This window comes from Euprymna scolopes, chromosome 37, assembly GCF_053919585.1.
Source record: "Euprymna scolopes isolate OS-2025 chromosome 37, ASM5391958v1, whole genome shotgun sequence".
Lineage (NCBI taxonomy): Eukaryota > Metazoa > Mollusca > Cephalopoda > Sepiida > Sepiolidae > Euprymna > Euprymna scolopes.
Window position 1 is genome coordinate 82,238,025 of NC_136518.1, and position 15,460 is coordinate 82,253,484.

At 33.8% G+C, this 15,460-nt stretch overlaps 1 protein-coding gene across 1 annotated transcript in view; it reads left to right on the plus strand.

Annotated features, from left to right (window-relative positions):
• Positions 1–490: 490 nt before the first annotated feature.
• LOC145261254 (cholecystokinin receptor type A-like) overlaps positions 491–15,460 on the plus strand; it is a 355,511-nt gene continuing 340,541 nt past the window's right edge. The window contains exon 1 of the mRNA XM_080119651.1: positions 491–1,900. Within this exon, the coding sequence (XP_079975777.1) occupies positions 1,488–1,900 (413 nt within the window). The 5' untranslated portion in view covers positions 491–1,487. The remainder of the gene's footprint in view (positions 1,901–15,460) is intronic.

Sequence of the window (15,460 nt, forward strand, 5' to 3'; positions counted from 1 at the left end):
CGAAAGAAAGGGAAGACAACTCTCAACTTCTTCGTTTCGAGTGCGGGTGCATCTGCAGAGAAAAGCAATAGCAACATTCTAGAAGCGATATTTATCAGTACAAAAGTGGTGCAAATTAAGCAATTAGCTTAACTATTAAAAGTGAACAGATAATTAAATTGGGCACTAAGTGCGGACCCATCTTTATTCAGACTTACGTACATTTGTGAATGCTATTAAAGACAAAAAACAAAATAGTCGTTATCTGTAAATGAAATAACATGAAAAGTTAAATAAATTAATCCGTGTTTATTTATATATATATTTTTTACGCTGCATAGCATTTGCCAAATTAAAATTCTATTAAAATTTATATATATATATATATATATATATATATATATATAAAGAGAGAGAGAGAGAGAGAGAGAGAGAGACATACAGACAGACAGACAGAGAGACAGAGCCAGACAGAGACAGAGAGAAAGAGAAATAGAGAGAGAGAGGCAGACGGACAGAGAGAGAGAGAGAGAGAGAGCTCTAACATTTGTGATCGAACATTTTATTTTATTGTTAAACATATCTATCGCTCTACGCACACACACACACACACACACACGTGCACACACACATGCACACATACACGCACACGCTTAAAAATATTAAACATTATTTTTCAAGGAATCTTAAGTTAAAACTTTAAAAAAAAAATAGAATGGCACTGCGCATTAACCAATAAACCAAGAGTAATATATATCATTTATTGGCATCGATAATTTATGTTCACGCACGAGTTTTGTCTTATGAATGTCATTTGATAACATATTTCACTCAGTTTTACCTGATATCGATCACAGTATCGAGATGGATTTGATATCAGTCTATGCATAGAAAGTAACAATAATTCATATTGTATAAATATTAATGTACTAACATTTAAAAAAAAGAGAAAGGCTTTAACTGATAGTATAAAAATAATGTTAATATTTATATGAATTTATTGAAGATGACAGAATCAAAATACGGATCAAGACATCGAAATAAAGGCTACTGCGGACCAGATGCGATACCTGTTTATGCATAGAAAGTAGCAATAATTAATATCCTATAAATATTTATATACTATAGTTTACAATAATAAACCTATAAAACTTATAGTATAAATGATAATATAAAATCAAAGTAATATTTATATAAATAGTTCAAAGAAGGCGGAAGAAAAATACCTGACAAAGATATAAAAATTATATAAAGTGCATACGGACAGTAGTTTATGTCATTTGATTTATAAAAAAGAACAGCGATTAATATTTTATTAATATGCAAGTATTAAATTTCATATTTATAAAAACAATATAAATGAAAAAGTAGGTTTTCTGACGAGAATTTTAATATCAAAAGAACTATTATTTGTAAAAAACAGAAGAAACGATATAAAGGAAAATACTCAAAAAAAAAAAAAAAGGATTCAATCGATTATAAAAGTTGATCCCCCCCCAAAAAAAACAATGAATTTAACCGGAAACGAAAACCAAACTTTTTCCATTGACGATGATTATCCTTTTTCTGTATTTTATTATGAGGACGTCGAAAGGCTGCGATTACCCTGGATACAAGAACCGCACTTTTTCCTGACGGTCACCGTCTATGGTCTCGCCTTCTTTTTGGGCATATTGGGCAACTCTCTGGTTATTTTCGCCGTCTGCGGCGATCGAAAGACCCGTAGCGTGACCTCCTCATTCATGGTCAGTCTGGCCGTGGCCGATATGATGTTTCTGCTTGTATGCGCCCCTTATGAGACGTTCCGTTATTTCATGGCACACACGGAAGGCGGGTCGTCAGTCTGCAAATTCGCTTCTTTCATAGACATGCTCTCAGCGGTGGCCTCCATCCTAAACTTGACTTCTGTGAGCGTCGAAAGGTAAGTAAAATTATATTTTTATTCACTCATCTAATAAAAAAACAACAACATGTGTCTGTTGAAATCCTCCGGTGCCTTCCCCATAAACCTGTAAATAAATTCAAATTATGCCGTGCAATAAATTTCAGGTTTAAAAACTAACGAGAAAAATATCCTGATACTAACTCTGACCTTTATTTCTCTAGGTTAGGCACCGTTTTTTATGTACTATAAATCATATTTTGTTATTACTGGTTATGAATGAAAAACAGGAAATTGTCAATTTAAACAACATTTGTACTTTTAACACTCTTCTGATGAATGTTATTTTTCCTTTTCGTATTCCAGTAGCAGCTTGCCAACAGGTCAGGGTTTCATTTTCCTTTAAAATGTTTCTTTACCATTTAAATATACTGATAGAATCTCTCACCATGTTCAGCAGCCACATCAATAAAATTTGCGGCAAAATTCTCGAAAGTGACAATTTGGTAAAACCTGCACCTAATTCGACAAAAACAAAAACAAAAAAAAAAAAAAACAAACAAACAAACAAAAACAAACAAAAAAAAGAAGGAGGGCAGAAATGGATTTCCCATGTTATTGTGTATATGAAAATGGCCGCAGGTGTTCTGTTCTTTGTTGAGTGTTGCTCAGAGTAATATTTAAATCAACAGTATTCTTTTTGAAACAATATTTATCAATGTCAATAGCATTAAGAAGAACAAGTCATTTTCTTGTAACGTAAAAATAACCGACCAAATGTAAATAAACAAACGAACGTGTATTTTTATATTTCTTGTATTGGTCGGATTATTGCTTTCATCTTGCGTGTTACCTGTACAACGTCTTAGCCGGATTATACTTCGACCTTCCTCAAGTGTGTCTGTTGTTGTTTGGAAAAGAAAGGAGAAAAGTTACTGGCTCTGTAGATATTTGCGTATTTCTGTATGTTAGTCTCTGTTTTATGGTCATTGTTTCGAATTTGTGAAAATAAAACATTGGTTGTCTCAAGACAATGACCGTAAAATTGTGACTAACTCAAAGAAATACGAAAATATCTACGGAGCCAGTAACTTTTCTCCTTTCTTTTCCAAAGAAACAACCGACACGCCTGATGAAGGTCGAAGGACAATGCAACTTAAACGTTGCACTAATTAAACTCAAGATGAGAACAATAGTTCGATCAATACAAATAATATAAACAATCAGCCCTTATCTAAAAAAATCATAACTTTAATGTGTTTTTCTTTATTTATGTAAATGTCTCTGTCTTTTTACCGTAAAAAATAATTCTTGATAAAATATTTCTTGTTATTCATTATTTAAAAAAAAATGTCCTCTTAGTCCTCTTGTTTTGAGTGTTATCCGGTCTTTTTATATTCCAGCAGTATTCTGCCAACATGCCAGGTTTCCATTTTTCTTTTAGAACTTTTCTCCAGTCCTGAAATATTTTCATATAATCTATCGACATGTACATCACTCATATCACCCAGATTTTCGACAAAATTCTCGAAAGTGAAAGTTTTCCGAAAGAACTGTACCAGAAATAGATTTCCCAGGCCATAGTGTACATGAAAATGGTCGTATATGTTTTGTACTTTTTTGTTGCGTCTTCCACAGTGTAGAATAGAAATCAATATTATTCCTTTTTGACTGTTTATCAATGTCAACAGCATTAAGAAGAACAAATCATTTTCTAACGTGAAAACAATTGGCAATATTATAATGTATATATATATATATATATATATATATTATTTATTCGAAGGTAAGCAATTACATTTGGTCTGTAAAAACAGCCATCTGTTTCAGTCAGTGAGACTTCGTCAGGCGACCCTGGACCATTCGACGCTATAGAAAAAAGAAAAAGTGTTACAAGAACAAGTCGCCTCTTCTTGTAAGTGAGTAAATATGAGATAGGATAGCCGAGGATTCGAACCTGCGAATCTAGGGTTGGAATTCAGAATTCCGATCATAAGTTAAAATAAATAATGCAGAATGGTATTCAAAATGGAATGTAGAATAAACCATTTTTTCTGTTTATTGAAAAAGGAATGTAATAATGCAATTTTGTGAAATTAAAATAAGGAATTAAAAAACGAACAATGGAAAATTTTAATTATTTGTAAAGTGGGTAAATCAAGAAGGTTAGAGAAATAGGCTTTGTAGAAACGTGAGGAACAATGCATGCTTAGAGACGGGGGAGATGCACGTGTTTTATCACGCAATGACGTCATGAGTTCTCAATATAGATAGCTTTAAGTCAGTAAGTCAGTCAGTCAGTACGTCAGTCAGGGGAGAAGAGAAAAGTCAGTGAGTCAGATCTGACATCGAACTTTGGAAGCGAAGGGGAGAAGAAAGAAATCATGTAGAGACTGTGAATTCCTTTATGCCAAGCCATTGACCGGTCCAATTGAATAAACGAACAACTTCATAATTTTGTATTTGCGTCTTTGTGTTATGTTATTCAACAGAAAAGTATTGTGAATTTGTATTATAGACTTGTATCCTACTAATCTGTATTTATAAGACTGTGTATATAAACTCATCTAAGAATGTGTCTCTATCATCTTAAGAATGCGTCTCACCCTCAGCTATTATAAATAATGAATGTTCCTTCATTATGATAAAAGACTGAAATCCTCATCTCAAAAATAGGTAAAGAAATATATGTGTCAATGTTATAGAAACACCAACACATGTCAAACGGTATAAATGTCAATCTCTATCTATCTCTCGGTCCATATATCTAATCCCCTCCTCTAATTGAATTACATGTCTGTATTAAAATGTCCCTCTCTCTAGATATACACGATATATCTGTATACCACAATATGAACAACAACAAATATATATCTTAATAAGACAATACATAACAAAAGTATACACACACACACACACACACACACACACACATATATATATATATATATATACATAGTAATTTATAAAATATATATGGCGATTAAGCTACACTGAATATTCGGCGTTTCATCCACTATAGGATTCGTCAGGCTTATGCGAATAAGCCTGACGAATCCTATAGTGGATGAAACGCCGAATATTCAGTGTATTAATCGACATATATATTTTATAAATTACTAACTAGCTCTACCTACGTATTGAGCACTTTTGAAGTAAATATTTTCGTATATTAATTTTATGTGAGTAAATGAAGTAGTATATATATATATATATATATATATATATATATATATATATATATAGAGAGAGAGAGAGAGAGAGAGAGAGCAGGCTCCTTCAGTCTTGGACAGACAATGGATACCCACGAAGGGTTGCTTGCAGGTAAAATTCTTGTGGCAGGAGTTGCGCAATCCACAACCACACCTCTCCTGAGACGACATTGTTAAATACCAGTGGCAAGTGAAGTACAGGACGACTGGAAACAAATGCCGAGATAAGCGGAGAGCGTCTATAATTCCCATATGGTCATCCATCTAATATTAACCAGGTTCAACGTTGCTTAACTTCTGTGATCTGACGAGAACCGGTGTGTCAACGCGATTATACCGTGTATATATATATATATATATATATATATATATATATATATATATATATATATATATATATATATATATTCCCTTATAATTTTGTCCCTCATGTATATATTTTTCCCTTATAATGTTGTCCCTTAGTTTTGAACGCTGATATATATACATTACCGTCCAAAACTAAGGGACAACATTTAAAAATCTTATATTTCTTAGAATTAACAACTCTGAAAAGTTATAATTTTGACAACTGGTAGTCGTTATCATCCATAATAACATACTAAAATTTGAATTATTTACAAACTATAGAAAAAGAATAATAACAATCATTTATTTATTTTTAGGAACGTCCAAAAGTAAGGTAGAAAATTGAGAAAAATGTAAACAAGATGCTATATTCAAATGTTTTGATTTCCTCTAAAGAATAAGTTATACTTAATCATTTGTAAACGTTGCATCAGCTGGCACCACGGCGAAACGCCAAAAACTTGATCAATCTGTGAGACAAGGTATTGTGAAGCTACACAAGGAAAAGCACACCATTAGAGAGATTTCAGAGAAAGTGAAACGTTCCAAGTGTTGTAGGCAGGATTGTTACATCCTACAATGATACTGGCAAAATAGTATTTTTAAAACCGGCAGACCCCGTAAATCTTCGGCAAGGAAAGGTCGAATAATGCAGCGTATGTCATTAAAGGACCGATTTAAGTCTTGCACAGAAGTTAAAAGGGTCATGAATAATACCTCATGTGCAAATGTGTCAAGATAGACTTTTTCTAGACGACTGCAAGAAATAGGGCTGTTTAATCGAACCCCAGGGAATAAACCACTTGTTAGTTGGAAGAATAAGAAGAGATTAGATTTATCAAACAGGGATGTGATGTGGACATATGAAAATTGAGCAAAAGTATTTTTCAGTGATTAAAGCAAGTTTCATTTATTTGGAAATGATGGAAAAAAAAACATTTTAAAGAGATGTATTAGTGAAGGATTAAGTGCAAAGTCTACTAAGAAAACTGTCAAGGTTGGGGGCGGAAGCGTCATGGTATTTGGAATGTTTTCTAGCCATGGTACAACGCCTCTTGTCCAGTTACAAACTCGTGTAAACGCATCGATCTATAAAAACATTGTTCAAGATTATTCTGTGCTAATCATACAGAATTCAGGTTTCTATAGGGCTACCTTTATGCAAGATAATGCCCACATGTCACAAGGCAAAGGTGGTAATCAGTAACCTTAGCGAGCAAGAATTCGGAATTATGGATTGCCCACCGCAAAGTCCTGACGGAAATCCAATAGAAAATCTTTGGAAGACCTTAGAGGTGAAAGTTATGGAAAGAAATCCCACTAACACTGAGGATTTGTGGGTGAAGCTTCAAGAAGAATTGTCTAAAATTAGTATCAACGATTGTCAATTGTATTCATACCAGTAATGTAAAAATATTGCGTTCTGGTGACAATGAAGTTTTTATCATTGTTTATGTTTCTGAAGCATTTTTCACGCAGAAAATTGTCTAAATGTTTAGATAAAGTGGTAGTTGGTAGGTTATAGGTCTGGAGAGTATGGGGGATAAAGCCGAATTTCGTAGCCCAATTCGTTCAACCTCTGCAGGGTCGGCTTAGCAACGTTCGATTGGGCAGTGTCGTGGGGAGAATAGGCCCTTTCTATTGACTTATGCTGGATGTTGTCGAAGTTTTTGATGCATTTCTATCCATTTGTTGAAAGTACTTTTCCGCCGTAATTTTTTCGCCTGCATTCAAAAACTGTAATGAATTAGCGATTGCAGACAACCCAGCAGTCATCACGACCTTCTTCTAGTGTAAATCTGGCTTTGGGAAGTGTCCTGGAGCTTCGTCGGCGCCTAACTACTCAAATGGGCGTCACCGGTTTCCGTAAAGAACCCAGTTTTCATCGCAAGTCACAACTCAGTCGGGAAACGGGTCGTTCTTATTGCATACAATAACATGACACTTCTAAACAGCGTTGAATTCGTCAGGCACAGATTTATTATTTTGTCTTTCCAATCTCTTGAAAGTGGTTAGAAATCGTCGTATACGTTACGTCTAATTCAAAAGCAAGTTATCGAAGAGTTGTGCGTAGATATACTTCGACTAAGGTTGTAAATTGATCGTTGTCAACATCCGCTGGCCGACCATTACGCTCATCATTTTCAAGCCTCTCCTCGCTGCCAGGAAATATCTTAAACCACCATTGTGCTATGCGCTCAGTAGTGGTTCCTGGGCCAAACGCTTCGTTGATATCGCGAGCTGTTTCAGCAACTTTTCGGCCTAGCTTGAATTGAAATAAACAAAATAATGCGAATTTGTTATTTTTCCTTCTTTTATTCAACGTTCTGTATAGAAGATGTAATTGTTTGAAAACGATTGTAATTTAAATTATTAGAGAGAACGAAAAACGCGCTTTAAAAATATAAATTAAAGGATTATAACGAAACCTTATTTGAAAATACGACATTTGACATCAAAATTAAACAACTTGCATATCATGAGGAAGTTGGTGGTCGGTGGAGAGTCGTTTTCACTTTTGTCTTTACAAAACTTTGTAACGTTTTTGGATCTAGTTTTATACTTTCTGGTGACAGGAAATAATGTGCTTGTGTGTTAATTGCTAGTTATTTAATGGCATTATTTTATCTTTTGAGAAGGTTCTCGTGACAGTTATACTTTTGGAGAATCTACTTACGTGTTACCTAAAGTAGACTTCATGGGACACTAAATAAATGAGTTAAATCACAAATAAGAAATCAAGTGAATTGTTTTATTAAATATTAAAGTGAGATAATATTTTCAGGACGATCCTAGCCAAAAAAGGTAAAGCTCAATATATAAAAAAAAATTACCTCAAATTTGGAACATACTTCAATAAAATTACCTCAAATTTGGAACATACTCCAATAAAATTACCTCAAATTTGGAACATACTTCAATAAAATTACCTCAAATTTGGAACATACTTCAATAAAATTACCTCAAATTTGGAACGTACTTCAATAAAATTACCTAAAATTTGGAACGTACTTCAATAAAATTACCACAAATTTGGAACATACTTCAATAAAATTACCTCAAATTTGGAACATACTTGAATGAAATTACCTCAAATTTGGAACATACTTCAATAAAATTACCTCAAATTTGGAACATACTTCAATAAAATTACCTCAAATTTGGAACGTACTTCAATAAAATTATCTCAAATTTTGAACATACTTGAATAAAATTATCTAAAATTTGGAACATACTTCAATAAAATTACCTCAAATTTGGAACATACTTCAATAAAATTACCTCAAATTTGGAACATACTTCAATAAAATTACCTCAAATTTGGAACATACTTCAATAAAATTACCTCACATTTGGAACATACTTCAATAAAATTACCTCAAATTTGGAACGTACTTCAATAAAATTACCTCAAATTTGGAACGTACTTCAATAAAATTACCTTAAATTTGGAACATACTTCAATAAAATTACCTCAAATTTGGAACATACTCCAATAAAATTACCTCAAATTTGGAACATACTTCAATAAAATTACCTCAAATTTGGAACATACTTCAATGAAATTACCTCAAATTTGGAACGTACTTCAATAAAATTATCTCAAATTTTGAACATACTTGAATAAAATTATCTAAAATTTGGAACATACTTCAATAAAATTACCTCAAATTTGGAACATACTTCAATAAAATTACCTCAAATTTGGAACATACTTCAATAAAATTACCTCAAATTTGGAACATACTTCAATAAAATTACCTCAAATTTGGAACGTACTTCAATAAAATTATCTCGAATTTTGAACATACTTGAATAAAATTATCTCAAATTTGGAACATACTTCAATAAAATTACCTCAAATTTGGAACATACTCCAATAAAATTACCTCAAATTTGGAACATACTTCAATAAAATTACCTCAAATTTGGAACATACTTCAATAAAATTATCTCAAATTTGGAACATACTTCAATAAAATTACCTCAAATTTGGAACATACTTCAATAAAATTACCTCAAATTTGGAACATACTTCAATAAAATTATATCAAATTTGGAACATACTTCAGTAAAATTACCTCAAACTTGGAACATATTTCAATAAAATTGCCTCAAATTTGGAACATACTCCAATAAAATTACCTCAAATTTGGAACATACTTCAATAAAATTACCTCAAACTTGGAACATACTTCAAATGTATCGGATTACTCGACCACTTCTGATTTTCCCCTTCGATCACTACTCGTCCGACCTGGCTGTAATATCCCAGAAACTATTGAATTCATTCTGATATTGGACTACCCAGGTTGTATTATATCCTTTTTTATGACTTTTAAGCACCATTTAAATAACTTATAAATAACATTTTCAATATATGTGCTGAAAAGAAGAATATATGTTTTATTTATTACTGAACATATTTGCTAATTGCATTTCATTTCCTCTGATGATAGGACCTATTTTTGAAAATCCATGGATTAAGGAAAGAATATAATTTTTATCCATATAATCCTTGTTTACAACAATAAATTCTTAACTTGAATATATTTTATGCATATTTTAATCTACAGAATTTAACTTTAAACATTACACATTTAACCCTTATCCCTGAGTGGCTTCCGGGCCTTGATAAGTGGTGATCACTGTGTAAAAAAAAAAAAAATTACACTTGCGCTGCGAAACAAATACTGTAAAAATTGTATAAGCCAACTGAATTAAAGTAATAAATTATAAGATGGCCAACATTATGAATGTTAGAACATAACTTTGTGTCATTTATTCTCTATATTGCTCTGTAATCACATTGAACTTTTTAAATAAGGATTGTTATAATGTCAGACATTATTACACATAGTAAATATCTCTATAATAAAACTCTCTGAACTTGGCTTGCTTTCTTGCTTGCCTGCATCTTATCTGTGATTATCAGACGATTCCATCTTTAAAAAAACGTGATGGCAGGTGAATTTATATATATATATATATATATATATATATATATATATATATACTAACCAACCATTTCTGTAAGGTCTGACGAGGCTGTTAGATCGTAAACACGGTCCAACATCCGAAACATATGTAACCAAACAGATAAAACGGGAATAAATAAATAAAAAAACATATATATATATATATATATATATATATATATATATATATATATATATATATATATATATATATATATATATGCGTATGTGTGTGGCTCATATGCTAAGAAATAATGGTGGAGAGTTGTCTTTTGTTTTTGATTCTAGCTGATGACACCCACGTCATATGTATTAAAAAAATCTCACCTCATTACTATATATTAGGTTCAATATAATAATCGATAGAAAATTGTCTCTATAATAATACACGCGTAATGTGTATGACTTATACTATTATATTAAGCGTATCTTACGGCCGGGCAACGCCGGGCGACATGCTAGTTTTTTCATAAAGTTTCGTGACGATAGCTGAAACATTGTATTGAATTGTTTGAAAAGAAATAAAAAGGGCAGACACTCTTTTCATTTTGGCACACGAGAATAACAAAAGAAGTGTTTATTTATTTCAAAACGCCATTATGTTTTTTTATCCCTGCATATGAATATAGATCTGTTTGAGAGGTTTCGATACTTTAGTAATAATACCTCATTGACTCATCTGCATTCAATATTGATATTGATTTTCTGTCGAATATTGAGTGGTAAAAGAACTATGCTTACGATGGTCGCATAATATATATATACATATATATATATATATATATATATATAATATTTTCGCTTCCTCTTCAATCATCAAAAGCTGAACCTATTCGCCTATACGACGCTTCTAAAAGTCACTAAAGAGTTAAAAACTTAAATAGATTCCGTATTTTTATGATATCTTTCTGTAATTTATACACAATTTGACGAAGACATTCGGAAATTTCAGAAAATCCAAAATTCAAACAATCTTTATTTATGAAAAATAATGTCTTTTAAATTTTTCCTATTTTCAGTTCGCATATTTGAGCTCTTTCTAAAACATTATTCAGGACATGTTGCAGATTCTGGATTGCGATTTAACTCCCTTTTTTCATTTTTGATGTTTCCTTTAATTGTTGCACGACTGGGGGTTTGTTAACATAGATTCGTTCCTTAAGATATCCCCACAAGAACAAGTCAGGTACGGATGATCTGGGGAAAGTGGCAGAACTTTTGACATTGCCATAGTAAGATAATGTTGTAGCCAAAGCATTGCTTGAGAAAAACCATGGTTTCTCTCGCCTATGTGCCGTTGTCCCATCTTGTAGGAACCATAATCCGAGCCTATTTTTGCATTTGTGGGTGCAGGGAACCTGTAATCATAGTTCGGTATCTCTCTCCAGTATGAAATGCAAATGCTTTTGATGAATTGCCTTTGGATTTTCAGAGCCCCAAAATCTGTAATTTTGTTTGTTAATGAATCGATTGAAATGAAAATGGGCTTCATCTTACATAATCAACTTTTGCAGAAAGCTGGGGACTTATTTGACAAGTTCTTGTATTTGAACTGCATATTGAACCCTTGTTTGAAAATCTTCAGGCTTCAAGTGTTGAACAAGCTACACTTTATTGGGAACGAGTTTTAAACTGTGCAAAATATTGTGCAGTGAGCTAAGACATATCCCAAGTTGTGTGGAAGGTCGTCGAATTGATGTTTCGGGTGGTGTAACAACTAAGGATATTGTTAGGAACGGTGTTGCTTTTTGGCAGAGCAATCTTTTCAGGAACAACCAGTCTCAACAGTATAAGGAATTAAGCGATAGCAAGGAGGTTGGAAGTAACAATACGCTAAATGCAGACGAGGATTAAGGAGTCATGGAGTGGGAATTGGTTTGTGAAAGGTGACACAATTTAAAGGCTACCTGGTTGGGAGATGTCAGAGTAAGATTTTCAAGATTGCAGCTGATGAAAAACGTAGTGATAACCATTGACGATTGGTGAAGCATGGCATTCGAAGTTGAATACACTTGATCCAGATGGAATGAGTGGATTCTGGTTCAAGCAGTTTCAATGCCTTTATTCCCCAAAAGGTGTACCCTGAAACGGGTGGTTGGTTCAGGCAACGTTCCTGATTGGCTTGTAAGGGAAAAGGCGACATTAATTTCGAAAAAGTCTGCGAAAATAATAGTTGCCAGCCATCATGGACTGATAGCATGTCCATCACTAATGTTATCTGTTATCCTGAATCTTTGCAGACATGGTTCATTGCAATCTTTTGAGCAATGGTGCTCTCCCTGATTAACATAAAGGCTGCCGACGCAGATTGAGCTGTACAAATAATCAACAAATGAAAGATAAGGCAAATTCCCCTTCTTCCTCTTTGCAGGAGCTGAAGAGGTAGAAGAGAAATTTGAGTGTAGCATGCATCTATTACAGGAAGGCGTACAACTGGGCCCCGCAGTCGTCGATCCGTGGAACACTGTCAATTATGAAGGTTGTTGGACATATTAAAGAGTTGTAGAAACTACAGCGAATAGTGAAATGCTTAAGGCGATTACTATCAGACGAGGCATATTTTGTAATGGTGATAGTGCCATTGAGCATCCTCTTAAAGATACATTTGAATCCGGTGACTTGACCACGTTCTGTTTATGGATAATTTTAAGGTATTTGGTAGGATGAGGAGGAAGTGGAGACACGTGGAGCTTGGCGCGACATACTCTGATCACATCGGGATGAAATTTGGAATTAATTAGTGTCCAGTGTTGAAAAGGGGAGTAAACATTCATTTGAATGGAATAGTGTTACCAAATGGAGAGATCTTAAAGGGAATATAAGATACAGGGTATAAGTATTATACACTATATCGTGGGAGTGTTGGAGGGTGGAGGTATCATAAAAAGAGAAATGAAAAAACAGAAGGGGTTTCTGAGAAGAGTGATTGAAAAGCAAAAATTGTGCGGAACAAAACTTATTAAGGCGCGCTGAATGTATGGGCTGTCAGTGTTTTGAGTTACAGTGCGGGAATTTTGGAATGGAATGATTTGACAAATATTTATATGGACATCAAGCCAAAATAATGTTGGCAATATTTGGTATATCCACATTAGATGCAGCGTAGTTAGGTTCCATCAGAAGAGGAAAGACGGTAGGAGACGATTGACAGGTGTGAAAAATTTTGTTAGAGCTGAGTAGACGTCGCTGAAAGAGGATGGATGCTCAAGGTTCTGGCCAATGAAGTTTAACTGGATTATACCAAGGTTGAGTGTATGAAACGTATGGGAAGAGGAATTGGCTTGGAAAATGCACGGGAAGTTCTTCTTGGATGTAGCAGATGTGGCGAATGAAAGATAATGGCAATGAATTAGAGCTGGATATCTGGCTAAAAGTACTGAAGCCTTTGTATGTGCCGTGCAAAAGCAGTTACTAGATATAGGACAGTTCTAGAAAGTGATTTAAGGAGTTGATGCTGCTACAGAATGTCAGGTTGGTAGAATGTTTTCTGAGTCAGTTGCACCTTAAAGCGTAATGTAGTGGATTGGCTTAGAAAGAGCACCACAGAAGATACGACCACGTGAAGCTTGGATATACTGGGAGGTTGGTGGGAAGTTTGGGAGGAAGTTTGCTGGGAAATGGTTTGAATGGGGTATCTGATGAAGTGAGAACAAGTGAAGATGGCAATGTTGAGGTATGGTGAGATAAAACTGCCACGAAAAGCAAGCAAATGGACCATAATCGTTAGGATTTTATAGTCATTGACTAGGTCTAAAAGAGTTGGCAAATCTTAGATTTTTTAGTGGTCAGGGCCAAGAATATTGAAGAAGTGTAGCATTTATTCCCGATTATCCTTGGGGATATAACGTATTCACAGGATTAAACCCATGTAATCGTGGTAATAGTTGGTACACTAAGTGTTGTATCAATTTGCATTAAATAATACGAATCCCTCGATGCGTTAAGCTGGCTTCAAGCCTTTGCTATTGTAGGTACCAACAACATCCTTAGGAAAATTCTTGAACTTTGAAACTCCTGGTTTAGAGCCGAGATTGAGTAAGTATCGCCTGAGAATAATTTCTTTTTTCAAGGAAACGAAATCAGTATAATTATTTGCACACTAGGAGTAACCATGCAGCCATCATCAAGGGCTTTTTTTATTTGAGAACAACCTGTGGTGTTCTCTGGAGTCTGGGCGAAAACAAGTCTCCCCAGATTTCCAGTCCTCTCCACTCTTTTCGATAACCTTTGCAAATGAATTTGCGTTATCGCAACATCCGTTTGCCATTGATTTCATGTTGAAACCGACCATTGGTCCTCACTGGAATTCGGGTGGCAATAGCACTCAGCAAGGTCCAAATATTATCTGCACTCATCCATCGTAGGTGTGACCAGTGCTTTCTCCCCTCGGTCTTTCCACTTTCTTCGACCCTTTTCAAATATTTTGGTTTCAAACAACGTAAATGGCTTTTCATGTTTTATGCCTATGACGACACACGTGTTCATTCGCTTCAATTAATATTCCAAAATATTATTTGATTCATTCTGACACGAAGATGAAGGTCACATGTGTTGTAATGTTTCCACTAATTAACATTTCGCAGAATTTTCCCCCGCCTTTTGTCTTCCACGCATGATCAATTGTAGCAATTTGCATTGGTGACACGTCTTACTTCAGTTTTGACACGAGAAACAAAACAATTGAACTCCAGCAATATAGTGAATATTAAACACCCATGGAGATTGCTGGAGATAATTTGCATCCAAAAAAGAACATTTCCGAAAAAGCTAATTGAAAACGTCACGTAAACAAAAAACATATATATACACATTCGAAATTGCATACATATATAAGTAAAATAAAGTGAAATATAATTATATATATAAGTATAAAAAAGCACACAAACTTAGCTCAATTGAACTTAATGTTTTATTTTTTCTTTGAATTGAATTCTTAGACTTGAGATTTCGTACAGAAATTGCTTTTTCTTTTGCGGGTTGATATTAATTCTCTTTCCCCTTCCTCCCTCTTCCTCCTCTTCCCCTCTCTTTCTCTTTCTCTTTCTCTCTCCCTCTCTCTC